We start from the raw sequence: 24273 nt of genomic DNA on the forward strand, positions 1-24273 counted from the left end.
CAAGCAGACAGGGATACAGAAGCTACACTAAACCATCCCTTCTAACCATGACCAAGCAGACAGGGACACAGAAGCTACACTAAACCATCCCTTCTAACCATGACCAAGCAGACAGGGACACAGAAGCTACACTAAACCATCCCATCTAACCATGACCAAGCAGACAGGGACACAGAAGCTAAACTAAACCATCCCTTCTAACCATGACCAAGCAGACAGGGACACAGAAGCTAAACTAAACCATCCCTTCTAACCATGACCAAGCAGACAGGGACACAGAAGCTAAACTAAACCATCCCTTCTAACCATGACCAAGCAGACAGGGACACAGAAGCTAAACTAAACCATCCCTTCTAACCATGACCAAGCAGACAGGGACACAGAAGCTAAACTAAACCATCCCTTCTAACCATGACCAAGCAGACAGGGACACAGAAGCTAAACTAAACCATCCCTTCTAACCATGACCAAGCAGACAGGGACACAGAAGCTAAACTAAACCATCCCTTCTAACCATGACCAAACAGACAGGGACATAGAAGCTAACCTAAACCATCCCTTCTAACCATGACCAAGCAGGCAGGGACACAGAAGCTACACTAAACCATCCCATCTAACCATGACCAAGCAGGCAGGGATACATAGGCTAAACTAAATCATGATTAAATAGTATTTACGAGCACAGGAAATAGTCAGTGGGAACTACCTTACCTGTCAAGTGCATCAGTTACACCAATCAAGACAATGTCATTCACCTGTTCCATCATTTTATTTTTTTATTTGTTTATTTTACCTTTATTTAACCAGGCAAGTCAGTTAAGAACACATTCTTATTTTCAATGACGGCCTGGGAACAGTGGGTTAACTGCCTGTTCAGGGGCAGAACGACAGATTTGTACCTTGTCAGCTCGGGGGTTTGAACTCGCAACCTTCCGGTTACAATTCCAACGCTCTAACCACTAGGCTACGCTGCCGCCCCATCATAGTGATCAACACTCCATAACGACTGTTTATGATCATGTATCAGTAAGAATAGTATGCTGTCATGTACACAGATAGATGCCATATTGTTGCTAACCAGTTGACTATGCACCCAAAGACCAGTCAGGATGGATGTAGACCCTGCAGCCAGACAGGGGGAGGAGGGAAGAGGTTATCAGAGCTGAAGACTCCTGGGCCTTCACCGGATACTACTGCCTTAGCCCTCAGACCAGCACTAGGCCACAGGCCAGACAGGGATCCGAGACGCCACCGCTGCTGCTCAGATGACCTGTGGATGGAAGAGGAAACCAGACGGAAGCGGAGGCTGACCCGAGGGATGAGGGAAAGCCTGGGACGACTCAACACACACTGTCCTGAAGAGCTCAACAAAGTAAGACGCCACCAAGCTTACCCATGCAAAACAACGTACAGCCTAGGGAGATGGATCTAGTCTCTCTCGTCCTCCTCCTCTTCCTCCTCCTTCCTCCTCTTCATCTATGTACTGTCTGAGGATGGTTCTCTCCTCATCCTCCTCCTTCATCTAAGTACTGTCTCAAGGAAGGTTCTCTCCTCATCCTCCTCCTTCCTCCTCTTCATCTAAGTACTGTCTCGAGGATGGTTCTCTCCTCATCCTCCTCCTTCATCTAAGTACTGTCTCGAGGATGGTTCTCTCCTCATCCTCCTCCTTCATCTAAGTACTGTCTCAAGGATGGTTCTCTCCTCCTCCTCCTCCTTCCTCCTCTTCATCTAAGTACTGTCTCGAGGATGGTTCTCTCCTCATCCTCCTCCTTCCTCCTCTTCATCTACGTACTGTCTCGAGGATGGTTCTCTCCTCCTCCTCCTCCTTGCTCCTCTTCATCTAAGTACTGTCTCAAGGATGGTTTCTCTCCTCATCCTCCTCCTTCCTCCTCTTCATCTACGTACTGTCTCAAGGATGGTTCTCTCCTCATCCTCCTCCTTCCACCTCTTCATCTAAGTACTGTCTCAAGGAAGGTTCTCTCCTCCTCCTCCTCCTTGCTCCTCTTCATCTACGTACTGTCTCGAGGATGGTTCTCTCCTCCTCCTCCTCCTTGCTCCTCTTCATCTAAGTACTGTCTCAAGGAAGGTTCTCTCCTCATCCTCCTCCTTCCTCCTCTTCATCTACGTACTGTCTCAAGGAAGGTTCTCTCCTCATCCTCCTCCTTCCTCCTCTTCATCTACGTACTGTCTCGAGGATGGTTCTCTCCTCATCCTCCTCCTTCCTCCTCTTCATCTACGTACTGTCTCAAGGATGGTTCTCTCCTCATCCTCCTCCTTCCACCTCTTCATCTAAGTACTGTCTCAAGGAAGGTTCTCTCCTCATCCTCCTCCTTCCTCCTCTTCATCTACGTACTGTCTCGAGGATGGTTCTCTCCTCCTCCTCCTCCTCCTTCCTCCTCTTCATCTACGTACTGTCTCGAGGATGGTTCTCTCCTCCTCCTCCTCCTTGCTCGTCTTCATCTAAGTACTGTCTCAAGGAAGGTTCTCTCCTCATCCTCCTCCTTCCTCCTCTTCATCTAAGTACTGTCTCAAGGAAGGTTCTCTCCTCATCCTCCTCCTTCCTCCTCTTCATCTGCGTACTGTCTCGAGGATGGTTCTCTCCTCCTCCTTGCTCCTCTTCATCTATGTACTGTCTGAGGATGGTTCTCTCCTCCTCCTTGCTCCTCTTCATCTATGTACTGTCTGAGGATGGTTCCCTCCTCCTCCTCCTTCCTCCTCTTCATCTATGTACTGTCTGAGGATGGTTCTCTCCTCCTCCTCCTCCTCCTCCTTCCTCCTCTTCATCTATGTACTGTCTGAGGATGGTTCTCTCCTCCTCCTCCTCCTCCTCCTTCCTCCTCTTCATCTATGTACTGTCTGAGGATGGTTCTCTCCTCCTCCTCCTTCCTCCTCTTCATCTATGTACTGTCTGAGGATGGTTCTCTCCTCCTCCTCCTCCTCCTCCTTCCTCCTCTTCATCTATGTACTGTCTGAGGATGGTTCCCTCCTCCTTCTCCTTCCTCCTCTTCATCTATGTACTGTCTGAGGATGGTTATCTCCTCCTCCTCCTCCTTCCTCCTCTTCATCTATGTACTGTCTGAGGATGGTTCCCTCCTCCTCCTCCTCCTCCTTCCTCCTCTTCATCTATGTCCTGTCTGAGGATGGTTCCCTCCTCCTCCTCCTCCTCCTCCTCCTCCTCCTCCTCCTCCTCCTTCCTCCTCTTCATCTATGTACTGTCTGAGGATGGTTCTCTCCTCCTCCTCCTCCTCCTCCTTCCTCCTCTTCATCTATGTACTGTCTGAGGATGGTTCCCTCCTCCTCCTCCTCCTCCTCCTCCTTCTCCTCCTCCTTCCTCCTCTTCATCTATGTCCTGTCTGAGGATGGTTCCCTCCTCCTCCTCCTCCTTCCTCCTCTTCATCTATGTCCTGTCTGAGGATGGTTCCCTCCCCCTCCTCCTCCTCCTTCCTCCTCTTCATCTATGTCCTGTCTGAGGATGGTTCTCTCCTCCTCCTCCTCCTTCCTCCTCTTCATCTATGTACTGTCTGAGGATGGTTCCCTCCTCCGTCTTTTCCTTCGTCAGGAGCCTTGACATCTTCCATTTCATCTTATTTGTACGTCTTTCTCGCTCCTGTTTCCAGTCTCTCTCTCAGCTCCTACTGTTACCTGCACGCACCTTCAGCTCAATCCGTTCAGGAAAGTCACTTCATTATTGTTGATCTATCACATGATATAGTACATGTATATTCAGGATTTAAACTAAGAAAAGGCAGGGTTTTAACATTTAAAGTGAGCATTATATTAACTATAGACTTCTAGGTATGTAGGCCTAGGCATTGTCGGATCCCCAGCTTTGATTTTGCCTCTTCCCCGCAGTCGCATGCTTCAGTGTCCCTGTCGACCATGGAGGCATTCTCTGGGATGATCCTGAAGTCCCACTGCTTCTCCCAGAGCACCCCCATCGGTCTGGACTGTCTGGGCTGGAGACGACGCATCTCCTACCCCTGTGAGTAGCTCCTACCTACCTCCTCCTCCTCCTACCCCTGTGAGTATCTCCTACCTACCTCCTCCTCCTCCTAACCCTGAGAGTAGCTCCTACCTACCTCCTCCTAACCCTGAGAGTAGCTCCTACCTACCTCCTCCTCCTCCTAACCCTGAGAGTAGCTCCTACCTACCTCCTCCTCCTCCTAACCCTGAGAGTAGCTCCTCCTCCTCCTAACCCTGAGAGTAGCTCCTCCTCCTCCTCCTCCTAACCCTGAGAGTAGCTCCTCCTCCTCCTCCTAACCCCGAGAGTAGCTCCTCCTCCTCCTCCTAACCCTGAGAGTAGCTCCTCCTCCTCCTAACCCTGAGAGTAGCTCCTCCTCCTCCTAACCCTGAGAGTAGCTCCTCCTCCTCCTAACCCTGAGAGTAGCTCCTCCTCCTCCTCCTCCTAACCCTGAGAGTAGCTCCTCCTCCTCCTCCTAACCCTGAGAGTAGCTCCTCCTCCTCCTCCTAACCCTGAGAGTAGCTCCTACCTACCTCCTAACCCTGAGAGTAGCTCCTCCTCCTCCTAACCCTAACAGTGTCTCCTACCTCCTCCTCCTCCTAACCCTGACAGTATATCCTACCTCCTCCTCCTCCTAACCCTGAGAGTAGCTCCTCCTCCTCCTCCTAACCCTGAGAGTAGCTCCTCCTCCTCCTAACCCTGAGAGTAGCTCCTCCTCCTCCTAACCCTGAGAGTAGCTCCTCCTCCTCCTAACCCTGAGAGTAGCTCCTCCTCCTCCTAACCCTGACAGTAGCTCCTCCCACCTCCTCCTCCCAACCCTGACAGTATCTCCTACCTCCTCCTAACCCTGAGAGTAGCTCCTCCTCCTCCTAACCCTGAGAGTAGCTCCTCCTCCTCCTAACCCTGAGAGTAGCTCCTCCTCCTCCTAACCCTGAGAGTAGCTCCTCCTCCTCCTAACCCTGAGAGTAGCTCCTCCCTCCTCCTCCTCCTAACCCTGAGAGTAGCTCCTCCCTCCTCCTCATCCTAACCCTGAGAGTAGCTCCTCCTCCTCTAACCCTGAGTACTCTGCATACTGCTGGCTCTCTCACTCGCTATGCCAAGGTTGGTTCCAATACTCTACAATGTCTTTCTTTCTCTCTCGCTATGCCCAAGGTTGGTTCCAATACTCTACAATGTCTTTCTTTCTCTCTCGCTATGCCCAAGGTTGGTTCCAATACTCTATAATGTCTTTCTCTCTCTCTCGCTATGCCCAAGGTTGGTTCCAATACTCTACAATGTCTTTCTCTCTCTCTCTCTCTCTCTCTCTCTCTCTCTCTCTCTCTCTCTCTCTCTCTCTCTCTCTCTCTCTCACTCTCGCTATGCCAAGGTTGGTTCCAATACTCTACAATGTCTTTCTCTCTCACTCGCTATGCCAAGGTTGGTTCCAATACTCTATAATGTCTTTCTTTCTTTTCTCATGATGACCACCTATTTACTAGATTATAGGTCCCCTCGGCCCCCACCCCTGGCCCCCACCCCTGTCTCAGACTCCAACTCCATTCCCTGGATGTAATTCTGTTTGAGGGACTTATCATGCCACTCACTGCAGCAACATCTGTTGTGAAACAACGACTTTATTCTGAAGCTAGGTGTGACACTACTCTGACCCAATTACAATTATTACCATTTTGGCATGGACAGAGTGTTGTAGTACTGCCTGTCACCAGCAGGGGGAGTCACATCCTCTGCACGTCAGTGGTCCCACAGTTTATTGGCTCTTGGAAAGGCATTGTGCTATTCACAACAGACCGTGGAGGAGATCAGTTTTAAATCCAGGTCAATGACCGTTTGAGAATATGTAAACTCTGTGTTTCTATGGTGATTAGTCTCTGGAAGATATGCTGGGATCTCCAGATGGATCCTCTTTGAATTTAGTGGAGTTCTTTGGTGATTAGTCTCTGGAAGATATGCTGGGATCTCCCGATGGATCCTCTTTGAATTTAGTGGAGTTCTTTGGTGATTAGTCTCTGGAAGATATGCTGGAATCTCCCGATGGATCCTCTTTGAATTTAGTGGAGTTCTTTGGTGATTAGTCTCTGGAAGATATGCTGGGATCTCCCGATGGATCCTCTTTGAATTTAGTGGAGTTCTTTGCTGCTGTTAGTCCTGTTTAAAATCCAGCCGTCACTTTTTAGTGGGAGAACACAGAGTTCTCCTCGAGGGTGTTTGTCGTGTGTGTCTGTGTGTCTCGGTGTGTGTGTCAGATTGTCTGTCTGCCTCTGCTCTTTGTCTGAGAAGCCTGTAGGAGATAGACTATGGTAGGAGAGAATGGTTTAGGAAAATATCATTTATTCATTATCTACAGAGTTTTAGCTTTCTTTTAGGACCATTTTGATAAAAGCGAGCGATAGGTGCCAGACTCCTTTTTCTATTGCTCTGACTGTGAGAGGGTCTCCAGGGTAACCTGTCATACTGCTGAGTGGGTGGACATTAGGTAGTGCTGAAATGACCCTGTTCATTCTGATGTCATTGGGTGGGCGCACACACACACGTACACACACGTACACACACGTACACACACGTACACACACGCACACACACACACACACACACACACACACACACACACACACACACACACACACACACACACACACACACACACACACACACACACACACACACACACACACACACACACACACACACACACACACACACACACACACACACACACACACAGAAGCAGCAGATTGCCCCTCAAAATGAGGTCAGTGTTCTTGCACCAGATGCCTTCCTTGTAATTTGATTCATTTTTAGTTAATTGAATTGAAAGGCCAATCAAAAGACAAGTGTAGTGTCAACCTCTTTAGCTGACTGGCTAAAGGGCTGTGCACCATAGAATGACTAGAATGGGCATCCCCATTGAAGTCAGTAGGTTGATAAAGGGCAGTGGTATTTCTGTGGTACACACCATGCAGTGAGCTAAGCCACTTTTCACCTTCCAACACCATACTCATCTGTATTCATCATAGCCCATGAAAGGATGTTTTCAAACTGACACTACATATCGGTGACACACCAAAGGGCTTATAAGTAGGTTACAGATGGTTAGTTATTGGTTTATACATACAAACAATATGTAACTTAAGCCTCCTTATCAGTCTGTCTGCAGTCTTTCGGTCCATCCAGTATATCTGGGGGAGGGAGGGAGGGAGGGAGGGAGGGAGGGAGGGAGGGAGAGAGAGAGGGAGAGAGAGAGGGAGGGAGAGAGAGGGAGAGAGAGAGGGAGAGAGAGAGGGAGAGAGAGAGGGAGAGAGAGAGGGAGAGAGAGAGGGAGAGAGAGAGGGAGAGAGATCTTCCCTCCAATCTAAACTTTACTGGCTTGTGTCTGAAGACTCCAGTGGCTCTGTCTACCTGGTCTTTTAACCCACCTTATTGTTACTGTGTGTGAGTGTGTGTCAAAAGTGTGTGTGTGCATGCGGGTGTGTATCTTCATCAGGACCAACAGTCTTTCCTTTACCAGGTGGTACAGCAGAACCATCATGTATCTCTGTGTCCTATGAGACAGCAGAACCACCATGTCTCTCTGTGTCCTATGAGACAGCAGAACCACCATGTCTCTCTGTGTCCTATGAGACAGCAGAACCACCATGTCTCTCTGTGTCCTATGAGACAGCAGAACCACCATGTGTCTCTGTGTCCTATGAGACAGCAGAACCACCATGTCTCTCTGTGTCCTATGAGACAGAGACAGCAGAACCACCATGTCTCTCTGTGTCCTATGAGACAGCAGAACCACCATGTATCTCTGTATCCTATGAGACAGAGACAGCAGAACCACCATGTCTCTCTGTATCCTATGAGACAGAGACAGCAGAACCACCATGTCTCTCTGTGTCCTATGAGACAGCAGAACCATCATGTCTCTGTGTGTCCTATGAAACAGCAGAACCATCATGTCTCTCTGTATCCTATGAGACAGAGACAGCAGAACCACCATGTCTCTCTGTGTCCTATGAGACAGCAGAACCACCATGTCTCTCTGTATCCTATGAGACAGACACATCAGAACCACCATGTCTCTCTGTGTCCTATGAGACAGAGACAGCAGAACCACCATGTCTCTCTGTGTCCTATGAGACAGCAGAACCACCATGTCTCTCTGTGTCCTATGAGACAGCAGAACCACCATGTCTCTCTGTGTCCTATGAGACAGAGACAGCAGAACCACCATGTGTCTCTGTGTCCTATGAGACAGCAGAACCATCATGTCTCTCTGTGTCCTATGAGACAGAGACAGCAGAACCACCATGTCTCTCTGTGTCCTATGAGACAGCAGAACCACCATGTCTCTCTGTATCCTATGAGACAGAGACAGCAGAACCACCATGTCTCTCTGTGTGTCCTATGAGACAGAGAAGGCAGAACCACCATGTCTCTGTGTCCTATGAGACAGCAGAACCATCATGTCTCTGTGTGTCCTATGAGACAGAGAAGGCAGAACCACCATGTCTCTCTGTGTCCTATGAGACAGAGACAGCAGAACCACCATGTCTCTCTGTGTCCTATGAGAGACAGCAGAACCACCATGTCTCTCTGTGTCCTATGAGACAGAGAAGGCAGAACCACCATGTCTCTCTGTGTCCTATGAGACAGCAGAACCACCATGTCTCTCTGTGTCCTATGAGACAGAGACAGCAGAACCACCATGTATCTCTGTGTCCTATGAGACAGCAGAACCACCATGTCTCTCTGTGTCCTATGAGACAGAGACAGCAGAACCACCATGTCTCTCTGTATCCTATGAGACAGCAGAACCATCATGTCTCTCTGTGTCCTATGAGACAGAGACTGCAGAACCACCATGTGTCTCTGTGTCCTATGAGACAGCAGAACCACCATGTGTCTCTGTGTCCTATGAGACAGCAGAACCATCATGTCTCTCTGTGTCCTATGAGACAGAGACAGCAGAACCACCATGTCTCTCTGTGTCCTATGAGACAGCAGAACCACCATGTCTCTCTGTATCCTATGAGACAGCAGAACCATCATGTCTCTGTGTCCTATGAGACAGCAGAACCATCATGTCTCTGTGTGTCCTATGAGACAGAGAAGGCAGAACCACCATGTCTCTCTGTGTCCTATGAGACAGAGACAGCAGAACCACCATGTCTCTCTGTGTCCTATGAGACAGCAGAACCACCATGTCTCTCTGTGTCCTATGAGACAGAGAAGGCAGAACCACCATGTCTCTCTGTGTCCTATGAGACAGCAGAACCACCATGTCTCTCTGTGTCCTATGAGTCAGAGACAGCAGAACCACCATGTATCTCTGTGTCCTATGAGACAGAGACAGCAGAACCACCATGTCTCTCTGTGTCCTATGAGACAGAGAAGGCAGAACCACCATGTATCTCTGTGTCCTATGAGACAGAGACAGCAGAACCACCATGTCTCTCTGTGTCCTATGAGACAGCAGAACCACCATGTATCTCTGTGTCCTATGAGACAGAGACAGCAGAACCACCATGTCTCTCTGTGTCCTATGAGACAGCAGAACCACCATGTCTCTCTGTGTCCTATGAGACAGCAGAACCACCATGTCTCTCTGTGTCCTATGAGACAGCAGAACCACCATGTCTCTCTGTATCCTATGAGACAGCAGAACCATCATGTCTCTCTGTGTCCTATGAGACAGAGACAGCAGAACCACCATGTCTCTCTGTGTCCTATGAGACAGCAGAACCACCATGTCTCTCTGTGTCCTATGAGACAGCAGAACCACCATGTCTCTCTGTGTCCTATGAGACAGCAGAACCACCATGTCTCTCTGTGTCCTATGAGACAGAGACAGCAGAACCACCATGTCTCTCTGTGTCCTATGAGACAGAGACAGCAGAACCACCATGTCTCTCTGTGTCCTATGAGACAGCAGAACCACCATGTCTCTCTGTGTCCTATGAGACAGCAGAACCACCATGTCTCTCTGTGTCCTATGAGACAGAGACAGCAGAACCACCATGTCTCTCTGTATCCTATGAGACAGCAGAACCATCATGTCTCTCTGTGTCCTATGAGACAGCAGAACCATCATGTCTCTCTGTGTCCTATGAGACCGCAGAACCATCATGTCTCTCTGTGTCCTATGAGACAGAAGAACCACCATGTCTCTCTGTATCCTATGAGACAGCAGAACCATCATGTCTCTCTGTGTCCTATGAGACAGCAGAACCACCATGTCTCTCTGTGTCCTATGAGACAGCAGAACCATCATGTCTCTGTGTGTCCTATGAGACAGCAGAACCACCATGTCTCTCTGTGTCCTATGAGACAGAGACAGCAGAACCACCATGTCTCTGTGTCCTATGAGACAGCAGAACCACCATGTCTCTCTGTGTCCTATGAGACAGAGACAGCAGAACCACCATGTCTTTCTGTGTCCTATGAGACAGCAGAACCACCATGTCTCTCTGTGTCCTATGAGACAGCAGAACCACCATGTATCTCTGTGTCCTATGAGACAGAGACAGCAGAACCATCATGTCTCTCTGTGTCCTATGAGACAGAGAAGGCAGAACCACCATGTATCTCTGTGTCCTATGAGACAGAGACAGCAGAACCACCATGTCTCTCTGTGTCCTATGAGACAGCAGAACCACCATGTATCTCTGTGTCCTATGAGACAGAGACAGCAGAACCACCATGTCTCTCTGTGTCCTATGAGACAGCAGAACCACCATGTCTCTCTGTGTCCTATGAGACAGCAGAACCACCATGTCTCTCTGTATCCTATGAGACAGCAGAACCATCATGTCTCTCTGTGTCCTATGAGACAGAGACAGCAGAACCACCATGTCTCTCTGTGTCCTATGAGACAGCAGAACCACCATGTCTCTCTGTGTCCTATGAGACAGCAGAACCACCATGTCTCTCTGTGTCCTATGAGACAGCAGAACCACCATGTCTCTCTGTGTCCTATGAGACAGAGACAGCAGAACCACCATGTCTCTCTGTGTCCTATGAGACAGAGAAGGCAGAACCACCATGTCTCTCTGTGTCCTATGAGACAGCAGAACCACCATGTCTCTCTGTGTCCTATGAGACAGCAGAACCACCATGTCTCTCTGTGTCCTATGAGACAGAGACAGCAGAACCACCATGTCTCTCTGTATCCTATGAGACAGCAGAACCATCATGTCTCTCTGTGTCCTATGAGACAGCAGAACCATCATGTCTCTCTGTGTCCTATGAGACAGCAGAACCATCATGTCTCTCTGTGTCCTATGAGACAGAAGAACCACCATGTCTCTCTGTATCCTATGAGACAGCAGAACCATCATGTCTCTCTGTGTCCTATGAGACAGCAGAACCACCATGTCTCTCTGTGTCCTATGAGACAGCAGAACCACCATGTATCTCTGTGTCCTATGAGACAGCAGAACCACCATGTCTCTCTGTGTCCTATGAGACAGAGACAGCAGAACCACCATGTCTCTGTGTCCTATGAGACAGCAGAACCACCATGTCTCTCTGTGTCCTATGAGACAGAGAGCAGAACCACCATGTCTCTCTGTGTCCTATGAGACAGCAGAACCACCATGTCTCTCTGTGTCCTATGAGACAGCAGAACCACCATGTCTCTCTGTGTCCTATGAGACAGAGACAGCAGAACCACCATGTCTCTCTGTGTCCTATGAGACAGAGACAGCAGAACCACCATGTCTCTCTGTGTCCTATGAGACAGAGACAGCAGAACCACCATGTGTCTCTGTGTCCTATGAGACAGCAGAACCACCATGTCTCTCTGTGTCCTAGACAGAGACAGAGACAGCAGAACCACCATGTGTCTCTGTGTCCTATGAGACAGCAGAACCATCATGTCTCTCTGTGTCCTATGAGACAGAGACAGCAGAACCACCATGTCTCTCTGTGTCCTATGAGACAGCAGAACCACCATGTCTCTCTGTATCCTATGAGACAGAGACAGCAGAACCACCATGTCTCTCTGTGTGTCCTATGAGACAGAGAAGGCAGAACCACCATGTCTCTGTGTCCTATGAGACAGCAGAACCATCATGTCTCTGTGTGTCCTATGAGACAGAGAAGGCAGAACCACCATGTCTCTCTGTGTCCTATGAGACAGAGACAGCAGAACCACCATGTCTCTCTGTGTCCTATGAGACAGCAGAACCACCATGTCTCTCTGTGTCCTATGAGACAGAGAAGGCAGAACCACCATGTCTCTCTGTGTCCTATGAGACAGCAGAACCACCATGTCTCTCTGTGTCCTATGAGACAGAGACAGCAGAACCACCATGTATCTCTGTGTCCTATGAGACAGCAGAACCACCATGTCTCTCTGTGTCCTATGAGACAGAGACAGCAGAACCACCATGTCTCTCTGTATCCTATGAGACAGCAGAACCATCATGTCTCTCTGTGTCCTATGAGACAGAGACTGCAGAACCACCATGTGTCTCTGTGTCCTATGAGACAGCAGAACCACCATGTGTCTCTGTGTCCTATGAGACAGCAGAACCATCATGTCTCTCTGTGTCCTATGAGACAGAGACAGCAGAACCACCATGTCTCTCTGTGTCCTATGAGACAGCAGAACCACCATGTCTCTCTGTATCCTATGAGACAGCAGAACCATCATGTCTCTGTGTCCTATGAGACAGCAGAACCATCATGTCTCTGTGTGTCCTATGAGACAGAGAAGGCAGAACCACCATGTCTCTCTGTGTCCTATGAGACAGAGACAGCAGAACCACCATGTGTCTCTGTGTCCTATGAGACAGCAGAACCATCATGTCTCTCTGTGTCCTATGAGACAGAGACAGCAGAACCACCATGTCTCTCTGTGTCCTATGAGACAGCAGAACCACCATGTCTCTCTGTATCCTATGAGACAGCAGAACCATCATGTCTCTGTGTCCTATGAGACAGCAGAACCATCATGTCTCTGTGTGTCCTATGAGACAGAGAAGGCAGAACCACCATGTCTCTCTGTGTCCTATGAGACAGAGACAGCAGAACCACCATGTCTCTCTGTGTCCTATGAGACAGCAGAACCACCATGTCTCTCTGTGTCCTATGAGACAGCAGAACCACCATGTCTCTCTGTGTCCTATGAGACAGAGAAGGCAGAACCACCATGTCTCTCTGTGTCCTATGAGACAGCAGAACCACCATGTCTCTCTGTGTCCTATGAGACAGAGACAGCAGAACCACCATGTATCTCTGTGTCCTATGAGACAGAGACAGCAGAACCACCATGTCTCTCTGTGTCCTATGAGACAGCAGAACCACCATGTATCTCTGTGTCCTATGAGACAGAGACAGCAGAACCACCATGTCTCTCTGTGTCCTATGAGACAGCAGAACCACCATGTCTCTCTGTGTCCTATGAGACAGCAGAACCACCATGTCTCTCTGTGTCCTATGAGACAGCAGAACCACCATGTCTCTCTGTATCCTGTGAGACAGCAGAACCATCATGTCTCTCTGTGTCCTATGAGACAGAGACAGCAGAACCACCATGTCTCTCTGTGTCCTATGAGACAGCAGAAGACAGCCACCATGTCTCTCTGTGTCCTATGAGACAGCAGAACACCATGTCTCTCTGTGTCCTATGAGACAGCAGAACCACCATGTCTCTGTGTCCTATGAGACAGAGACAGCAGAACCACATGTCTCTCTGTGTCCTATGAGACAGCAGAACCACCATGTCTCTCTGTGTCCTATGAGACAGCAGAACCACCATGTCTCTCTGTGTCCTATGAGACAGAGACAGCAGAACCACCATGTCTCTCTGTGTCCTATGAGACAGACAGCAGACCTATGAGACAGCAGAACCACCATGTCTCTCTGTGTCCTATGAGACAGCAGAACCACCATGTCTCTCTGTGTCCTATGAGACAGAGACAGCAGAACCACCATGTCTCTCTGTATCCTATGAGACAGCAGAACCATCATGTCTCTCTGTGTCCTATGAGACAGAGACTGAGAACCACCATGTGTCTCTGTGTCCTATGAGACAGCAGAACCACCATGTGTCTCTGTGTCCTATGAGACAGCAGAACCATCATGTCTCTCTGTGTCCTATGAGACAGAGACAGCAGAACCACCATGTCTCTCTGTGTCCTATGAGACAGCAGAACCACCATGTCTCTCTGTATCCTATGAGACAGCAGAACCATCATGTCTCTCTGTGTCCTATGAGACAGCAGAACCATCATGTCTCTGTGTGTCCTATGAGACAGAGAAGGCAGAACCACCATGTCTCTCTGTGTCCTATGAGACAGAGACAGAGAACCACCATGTCTCTCTGTGTCCTATGAGACAGCAGAACCACCATGTCTCTCTGTGTCCTATGAGACAGAGAAGGCAGAACCACCATGTCTCTCTGTGTCCTATGAGACAGCAGAACCACCATGTCTCAGACAGCAGCCACCATGTCTCTCTGTGTCCTATGAGTCAGAGACAGCAGAACCACCATGTATCTCTGTGTCCTATGAGACAGAGACAGCAGAACCACCATGTCTCTCTGTGTCCTATGAGACAGAGAAGAACCACCATGTATCTCTGTGTCCTATGAGACAGAGACAGCAGAACCACCATGTCTCTCTGTGTCCTATGAGACAGCAGAACCACCATGTATCTCTGTGTCCTATGAGACAGCAGAACCACCATGTCTCTCTGTGTCCTATGAGACAGAGACAGAGAACCACCATGTCTCTCTGTGTCCTGAGACAGACAGTCTCTCTGTGTCAGAGACACCATGTCTCTCTGTGTCCTATGAGACAGCAGAACCACCATGTCTCTCTGTATCCTATGAGACAGCAGAACCATCATGTCTCTCTGTGTCCTATGAGACAGAGACAGCAGAACCACCATGTCTCTCTGTGTCCTATGAGACAGCAGAACCACCATGTCTCTCTGTGTCCTATGAGACAGCAGAACCACCATGTCTCTCTGTGTCCTATGAGACAGCAGAACCACCATGTCTCTCTGTGTCCTATGAGACAGAGACAGCAGAACCACCATGTCTCTCTGTGTCCTATGAGACAGAGACAGCAGAACCACCATGTCTCTCTGTGTCCTATGAGACAGCAGAACCACCATGTCTCTCTGTGTCCTATGAGACAGCAGAACCACCATGTCTCTCTGTGTCCTATGAGACAGAGACAGCAGAACCACCATGTCTCTCTGTATCCTATGAGACAGCAGAACCATCATGTCTCTCTGTGTCCTATGAGACAGCAGAACCATCATGTCTCTCTGTGTCCTATGAGACAGCAGAACCATCATGTCTCTCTGTGTCCTATGAGACAGAAGAACCACCATGTCTCTCTGTATCCTATGAGACAGCAGAACCATCATGTCTCTCTGTGTCCTATGAGACAGCAGAACCACCATGTCTCTCTGTGTCCTATGAGACAGCAGAACCACCATGTATCTCTGTGTCCTATGAGACAGCAGAACCACCATGTCTCTCTGTGTCCTATGAGACAGAGACAGCAGAACCACCATGTCTCTGTGTCCTATGAGACAGCAGAACCACCATGTCTCTCTGTGTCCTATGAGACAGAGACAGCAGAACCACCATGTCTTTCTGTGTCCTATGAGACAGCAGAACCACCATGTCTCTCTGTGTCCTATGAGACAGCAGAACCACCATGTATCTCTGTGTCCTATGAGACAGAGACAGCAGAACCATCATGTCTCTCTGTGTCCTATGAGACAGAGACAGCAGAACCACCATGTCTCTCTGTGTCCTATGAGACAGAGACAGCAGAACCACCATGTGTCTCTGTGTCCTATGAGACAGCAGAACCACCATGTCTCTCTGTGTCCTATGAGACAGAGACAGCAGAACCACCATGTGTCTCTGTGTCCTATGAGACAGCAGAACCATCATGTCTCTCTGTGTCCTATGAGACAGAGACAGCAGAACCACCATGTCTCTCTGTGTCCTATGAGACAGCAGAACCACCATGTCTCTCTGTATCCTATGAGACAGAGACAGCAGAACCACCATGTCTCTCTGTGTGTCCTATGAGACAGAGAAGGCAGAACCACCATGTCTCTGTGTCCTATGAGACAGCAGAACCATCATGTCTCTGTGTGTCCTATGAGACAGAGAAGGCAGAACCACCATGTCTCTCTGTGTCCTATGAGACAGAGACAGCAGAACCACCATGTCTCTCTGTGTCCTATGAGACAGCAGAACCACCATGTCTCTCTGTGTCCTATGAGACAGAGAACAGGTGTCAGAACCACCATGTCTCTCTGTGTCCTATGAGACAGCAGAACCACCATGTCTCTCTGTGTCCTATGAGACAGAGACAGCAGAACCACCATGTATCTCTGTGTCCTATGAGACAGCAGAACCACCATGTCTCTCTGTGTCCTATGAGACAGAGACAGCAGAACCACCATGTCTCTCTGTATCCTATGAGACAGCAGAACCATCATGTCTCTCTGTGTCCTATGAGACAGAGACTGCAGAACCACCATGTGTCTCTGTGTCCTATGAGACAGCAGAACCACCATGTGTCTCTGTGTCCTATGAGACAGCAGAACCATCATGTCTCTCTGTGTCCTATGAGACAGAGACAGCAGAACCACCATGTCTCTCTGTGTCCTATGAGACAGCAGAACCACCATGTCTCTCTGTATCCTATGAGACAGCAGAACCATCATGTCTCTGTGTCCTATGAGACAGCAGAACCATCATGTCTCTGTGTGTCCTATGAGACAGAGAAGGCAGAACCACCATGTCTCTCTGTGTCCTATGAGACAGAGACAGCAGAACCACCATGTCTCTCTGTGTCCTATGAGACAGCAGAACCACCATGTCTCTCTGTGTCCTATGAGACAGCAGAACCACCATGTCTCTCTGTGTCCTATGAGACAGAGAAGGCAGAACCACCATGTCTCTCTGTGTCCTATGAGACAGCAGAACCACCATGTCTCTCTGTGTCCTATGAGTCAGAGACAGCAGAACCACCATGTATCTCTGTGTCCTATGAGACAGAGACAGCAGAACCACCATGTCTCTCTGTGTCCTATGAGACAGAGAAGGCAGAACCACCATGTATCTCTGTGTCCTATGAGACAGAGACAGCAGAACCACCATGTCTCTCTGTGTCCTATGAGACAGCAGAACCACCATGTATCTCTGTGTCCTATGAGACAGAGACAGCAGAACCACCATGTCTCTCTGTGTCCTATGAGACAGCAGAACCACCATGTCTCTCTGTGTCCTATGAGACAGCAGAACCACCATGTCTCTCTGTGTCCTATGAGACAGCAGAACCACCATGTCTCTCTGTATCCTATGAGACAGCAGAACCATCATGTCTCTCTGTGTCCTATGAGACAGAGACAGCAGAACCACCATGTCTCTCTGTGTCCTATGAGACAGCAGAACCACCATGTCTCTCTGTGTCCTATGAGACAGCAGAACCACCATGTCTCTCTGTGTCCTATGAGACAGCAGAACCACCATGTCTCTCTGTGTCCTATGAGACAGAGACAGCAGAACCACCATGTCTCTCTGTGTCCTATGAGACAGCAGAACCACCATGTCTCTCTGTGTCCTATGAGACAGCAGAACCACCATGTCTCTCTGTGTCCTATGAGACAGAGACAGCAGAACCACCATGTCTCTCTGTATCCTATGAGACAGCAGAACCATCATGTCTCTCTGTGTCCTATGAGACAGCAGAACCATCATGTCTCTCTGTGTCCTATGAGACCGCAGAACCATCATGTCTCTCTGTGTCCTATGAGACAGAAGAACCTCCATGTCTCTCTGTATCCTATGAGACAGCAGAACCATCATGTCTCTCTGTGTCCTATGAGACAGCAGAACCATCATGTCTCTCTGTGTCCTATGAGACAGCAGAACCACCATGTATCTCTGTGTCCTATGAGACAGCAGAACCACCATGTCTCTCTGTGTCCTATGAGACAGCAGAACCACCATGTCTCTGTGTCCTATGAGACAGCAGAACCACCATGTCTCTCTGTGTCCTATGAGACAGAGACAGCAGAACCACCATGTCTTTCTGTGTCCTATGAGACAGCAGAACCACCATGTCTCTCTGTGTCCTATGAGACAGCAGAACCACCATGTATCTCTGTGTCCTATGAGACAGAGACAGCAGAACCATCATGTCTCTCTGTGTCCTATGAGACAGAGACAGCAGAACCACCATGTCTCTCTGTGTCCTATGAGACAGAGACAGCAGAACCACCATGTGTCTCTGTGTCCTATGAGACAGCAGAACCACCATGGCTCTCTATGTCCTATGAGACAGAGACAGCAGAACCACCATGTCTCTCTGTGTCCTATGAGACAGCAGAACCATCATGTCTCTCTGTGTCCTATGAGACAGAGACAGCAGAACCACCATGTCTCTCTGTATCCTATGAGACAGAGACAGCAGAACCACCATGTCTCTCTGTATCCTATGAGACAGAGACAGCAGAACCACCATGTCTCTCTGTATCCTATGAGACAGCAGATCCACCATGTATCTCTGTATCCTATGAGACAGAGACAGCAGAACCATCATGTCTCTCTGTGTCCTATGAGACAGAGACAGCAGAACCACCATGTATCTCTGTGTCCTATGAGACAGCAGAACCACCATGTCTCTCTGTGTCCTATGAGACAGAGACAGCAGAACCACCATGTCTCTCTGTGTCCTATGAGACAGCAGAACCACCATGTCTCTCTGTGTCCTATGAGACAGAGACAGCAGAACCACCATGTCTCTCTGTGTCCTATGAGACAGCAGAACCACCATGTATCTCTGTGTCCTATGAGACAGCAGAACCACCATGTATCTCTGTGTCCTATGAGACAGAGACAGCAGAACCACCATGTATCTCTGTATCCTATGAGACAGCAGAGCCACCATGTACAGTGCCTTGCGAAAGTATTCGGCCCCCTTGAACTTTGCGACCTTTTGCCACATTTCAGGCTTCAAACATAAAGATATAAAACTCTATTTTTTGTGAAGAATCAACAACAAGTGGGACACAATCATGAAGCGGAACGACATTTATTTGATATTTCAAACTTTTTTAACAAATCAAAAACTGAAAAATTGGGCGTGCAAAATTATTCAGCCCCCTTAAGTTAATACTTTGTAGCGCCACCTTTTGCTGTGATTACAGCTGTAAGTCGCTTGGGGTATGTCTCTATCAGTTTTGCACATCGAGAGACTGAAATTTTTTCCCATTCCTCCTTGCAAAACAGCTCGAGCTCAGTGAGGTTGGATGGAGAGCATTTGTGAACAGCAGTTTTCAGTTCTTTCCACAGATTCTCGATTGGATTCAGGTCTGGACTTTGACTTGGCCATTCTAACACCTGGATATGTTTATTTTTGAACCATTCCATTGTAGATTTTGCTTTATGTTTTGGATCATTGTCTTGTTGGAAGACAAATCTCCGTCCCAGTCTCAGGTCTTTTGCAGACTCCATCAGGTTGTCTTCCAGAATGGTCCTGTATTTGGCTCCATCCATCTTCCCATCAATTTTAACCATCTTCCCTGTCCCTGCTGAAGAAAAGCAGGCCCAAACCATGATGCTGCCACCACCATGTTTGACAGTGGGGATGGTGTGTTCAGGGTGATGAGCTGTGTTGCTTTTACGCCAAACATAACGTTTTGCATTGTTTCCAAAAAGTTCAATTTTGGTTTCATCTGACCAGAGCACCTTCTTCCACATGTTTGGTGTGTCTCCCAGGTGGCTTGTGGCAAACTTTAAACAACACTTTTTATGGATATCTTTAAGAAATGGCTTTCTTCTTGCCACTCTTCCATAAAGGCCAGATTTGTGCAATATACGACTGATTGTTGTCCTATGGACAGAGTCTCCAACCTCAGCTGTAGATCTCTGCAGTTCATCCAGCGTGATCATGGGCCTCTTGGCTGCATCTCTGATCAGTCTTCTTGTATGAGCTGAAAGTTTAGAGGGACGGCCAGGTCTTGGTAGATTTGCAGTGGTCTGATACTCCTTCCATTTCAATATTATCGCTTGCACAGTGCTCCTTGGGATGTTTAAAGCTTGGGAAATCTTTTTGTATCCAAATCCGGCTTTAAACTTCTTCACAACAGTATCTCGGACCTGCCTGGTGTGTTCCTTGTTCTTCATGATGCTCTCTGCACTTTTAACGGACCTCTGAGACTATCACAGTGCAGGTGCATTTATACGGAGACATGATTACACACAGGTGGATTGTATTTATCATCATTAGTCATTTAGGTCAACATTCGATCATTCAGAGATCCTCACTGAACTTCTGGAGAGAGTTTGCTGCACTGAAAGTAAAGGGGCTGAATAATTTTGCACGCCCAATTTTTCTGTTTTTGATTTGTTAAAAAAGTTTGAAATCTCCAATAAATGTCGTTCCACTTCATGATTGTGTCCCACTTGTTGTTGATTCTTCACAAAAAAATTCAGTTTTATATCTTTATGTTTGAAGCCTGAAATGTGGCAAAAGGTCGCAAAGTTCAAGGGGGGCGAATACTTTCGCAAGGCACTGTATCTCTGTGTCCTATGAGACAGCAGAACCATCATGTATCTCTGTATCCTATGAGACAAAGCCAGCAGAAATGTCTACTTCCGTGTGTTCTGAGTGAATATGACCTTTACGGAGAAATCTGGAACCTTCTCCCTCATGTTTCGTTCCCTGTGCTCTGAGTGAATATGACCTTTACGGTGAAATCTGGAACCTTCTCCCTCATGAGTAAAAACAAAACATTTATTTTAGTTTGAATAATTTTGTACATGTATTGTAGCCAACCAGACAGCGATATATCTTCATTTTATTTTTTATTTTTATTTCACCTTTATTTAACCAGGTAGGCTAGTTGAGAACAAGTTCTCATTTGCAACTGCGACCTGGCCAAGATAAAGCATAGCAGTGTGAACAGACAACACAGAGTTACACATGGAGTAAACAATTAACAAGTCAATAACACAGTAGAAAAAAATGGGCAGTCTATATACAATGTGTGCAAAAGGCATGAGGAGGTAGGCGAATAATACAATTTTGCAGATTAACACTGGAGTGATAAATGATCAGATGGTCATGTACAGGTAGAGATATTGGTGTGCAAAAGAGCAGAAAAGTAAATACATTTAACATTTACATTTAAGTCATTTAGCAGACGCTCTTATCCAGAGCGACTTACAAATTGGATAAATAAAAAACAGTGTGGGTATGGGATATGAATATGGGATATGACTATAGGATGTGAATATGGGATATGGATATGGATATGGATATGGGATATGGGATATGAATATGGGATATGGATAAGCAGACATGACTGTAGTACAGTGGAGGCTCCTCAGAGGAGGAAGGGGAGGACCAACCTCCTCAGTGAATTACATTTTTAGTTTTTTTAATTAAAACATTAAAAAAGTTATCCTATTTAGGTAAAAGTATGCTAAATATATTCATGTCATCAAATAATTTATTAAAAAATACTGTTTTGCAATGAAGGTCTACAGTAGCCTCAACAGCACCTCTGTAGGGTAGCACCATGGTGTAGCCGCAGGGCAGATAGTTTCCGTCCTCCTCTGGGCACATTGACTTCAATACACAACCCAGGAGGCTCATGATTCTCACACCCTTCCATAGACTTAGACAGTAATTATGACAACTTCCAGAGGACATCTTCCAACCTATCAGAGCTCTTGCAACAAGATCTGACATGTTGTCCACCCAATCAAAGGATCAGAGAATTATCAAGTACTGAAAGCATAAGCTACAGCTAGCTAGCGCTGCAGTGTATAAAATGTGGTGAGTAGTTGACTCAAAGAGAGAGAAAGACAATAGTCAAAATGAAAGAGAAGCAAGAAAGAGAGAGATTTTCTTTTTTTTTCACTTTCAGTTTAACTTACATAGCTAGCAAATGCAGCTAGCTAGGTTAGCCTACTCAAACAACCTGCGCAAACACAGGGATACTATGTTAGCTAGCTGGCTATGGCTATCCAACACAACACTGGAACTCTTCCAAGTCAAGTTAATGCTTTTGTTTTTACTCATTTATTGCCAACTGTGCCCGCTGGTGTAAGTGCTAAACTGCTTACTGACTGTACACTGTTGTAATGTTACTGCATGATTGTAGCGGGTTTACTGATGCATTAGTTATATTAGCTGTGTTGACTATGATGTTACTTTACACTGTAGGCTGTGTGTAGCGGTTATGATATGGTTTGGCTTGGAATGTTTTTTTAGTCCGGTCACACACAGCTGATGTGTTGTCCATTGAAGTCCACAAGCGAAGGGAAAAGGTGAGAGGAGGAGAGCGCATAAATACGAGAAGGAATACAACGTGGCTGCTATGAAAGTGAACTGTGTTTATGCGTGATCAGTGGTGCATTCATTCCGTGGATTCTGTTGAAAAGAAGTTTCTTAAACGGAATGAAACGGGGATAAACATACCTGATTTTGTCCAATAGAAACTCTCGTTTGTAACTGTTGGACTAATGATTACACCTGAGATCACCGAGATGCAGGCATGAGTGTGTAAGGTGGTATTGAACGTGACTTTGTCTGTCACCTCAAATTTTTCTCTCGACCTGTGTGCGTGCACCTACGTTGTAAACTTTCATTCATAGGCTGGGTTGTAGCAACTTCCTGATGGTTATAGTGGAAATTAGAGTATCATGTGGTAGCCTTAACCTATCAATGTTACATTGTGCTGGGGGAATGGAATATGAATGACTGTCATCCAATAACCTGTAACAGAAATAAGGACATGCTCATAATGTTATTTTATTTAAAAATAAACGGCACCATCTGCCACGTCTGTAGTGTATTTAGGGCCTAGAGAACATAGACTGAAACAAACACTCTTCTTCTGGTTACATGTGTTGTGTACATCTTTGCAAAGTTATATCAGAGTTGTTGGATTGTACAGATAGAGTATATGGTGTTTATAATGTTTACAGTAAAATAGAGCAGTGGGTCAGGTAAGCCCCTCACTTTCATTTCCTCTCTTTCTCAATCTTCCTCCCTCCCTCCCTCCCTCCCTCCCTCCCTCCCTCCCTCCCTCCCTCCCTCCCTCCCTCCCTCCCTCCCTCCCTCCCTCCCTCCCTCCCTCCTTCACTCTCTACCTCCCTCATTCACTCTCTACCTCCTTCCATCCCTCATTCTCTCTCTACCTCCTTCCATCCCTCATTCTCTCTCTACCTCCTTCCATCCCTCCCTCATTCCCTCCCTCATTCCCCCTCCCTCATTCCCTCCCTCCCTCATTCCCTCCCTCCCTCCCTCCTTCATTCTCTCCCTCCCTCCCTCCCTCCCTCATTCTCTCCCTCATTCTCTCCCTCCCTCATTCCCTCCCTCCCTCATTCCCCCCTCCCTCCCTCATTCCCTCCCTCCCTCATTCCCTCCCTCTCTACCTCCCTCCATCCATCTCTCCCTCCCTCCCTCCCTCCATCCCTCCCTCCCTCCCTCCCTCCATCCCTCCATCCCTCCATCCCTCCATCCCTCCATCCCTCATTCTCTCCCTCCCTCATTCCCTCCCTCATTCCCCCTCCCTCATTCCCTCCCTCCCTCCTTCATTCTCTCCCTCCCTCCCCTCCCTCCCTCATTCTCTCCCTCATTCTCTCCCTCCCTCATTCCCTCCCTCCCTCATTCCCTCCCTCCCTCATTCCCTCCCTCCCTCATTCCCTCCCTCTCTACCTCCCTCCATCCATCTCTCCCTCCCTCCCTCCCTCCATCCCTCCATCCCTCCCTCCCTCCCTCCCTCCATCCCTCCATCCCTCCCTCCCTCCCTCCATCCCCCTCCATCCCTCCATCCCTCCATCCCTCCATCCCTCATTCTCTCCCTCCCTCATTCTCTCCCTCCCTCATTCTCTCCCTCCCTCCCTCCCTCCCTCCCTCCCTCATTCCATCCCTTTCTCTCTCTTTCTCAAGGCATTAGTAGGAATGCTTGTAACTGTTTAAGCCGATGATTCTGCACTCCCTGCCCTGTCAGAGGCAGGAAATCACATCTCCCAAAGCCTCTCCTCCCTGACAGGTTCAAATGCATTGGGAGCTTTAGCCATGACTGCCAGGTTTCAACAGCCTGACTTTCTATTGACAATACACACACGCATGTGCGCGTGCACACACACACACACACACACACACACACACACACACACACACACACACACACACACACACACACACACACACACACACACACACACACACACACACACACACACACACACACACCATATAACAACAGCAGAGGACATGAGAGGGGAGAGGGCAGGGGGTAGACAGGACCGGGGAGATGGAGGGGTT

General features: G+C 48.0%; 1 protein-coding gene across 3 annotated transcripts in view; it reads left to right on the plus strand.

Moving 5' to 3' along the window:
* LOC124019065 (rho guanine nucleotide exchange factor 4-like) overlaps positions 1–24273 on the plus strand; it is a 163127-nt gene that overhangs the window by 67717 nt on the left and 71137 nt on the right. For all 3 annotated transcript variants that reach the window (XM_046334421.1, XM_046334419.1, XM_046334422.1), the window contains 2 exons: positions 1100–1372; positions 3853–3982. In XM_046334421.1, coding sequence (XP_046190377.1) covers positions 1100–1372; positions 3853–3982 — 403 coding nt within the window. The remainder of the gene's footprint in view (positions 1–1099; positions 1373–3852; positions 3983–24273) is intronic.

Source organism: Oncorhynchus gorbuscha, unplaced genomic scaffold (assembly GCF_021184085.1).
Source record: "Oncorhynchus gorbuscha isolate QuinsamMale2020 ecotype Even-year unplaced genomic scaffold, OgorEven_v1.0 Un_scaffold_65:::fragment_4:::debris, whole genome shotgun sequence".
NCBI lineage: Eukaryota > Metazoa > Chordata > Actinopteri > Salmoniformes > Salmonidae > Oncorhynchus > Oncorhynchus gorbuscha.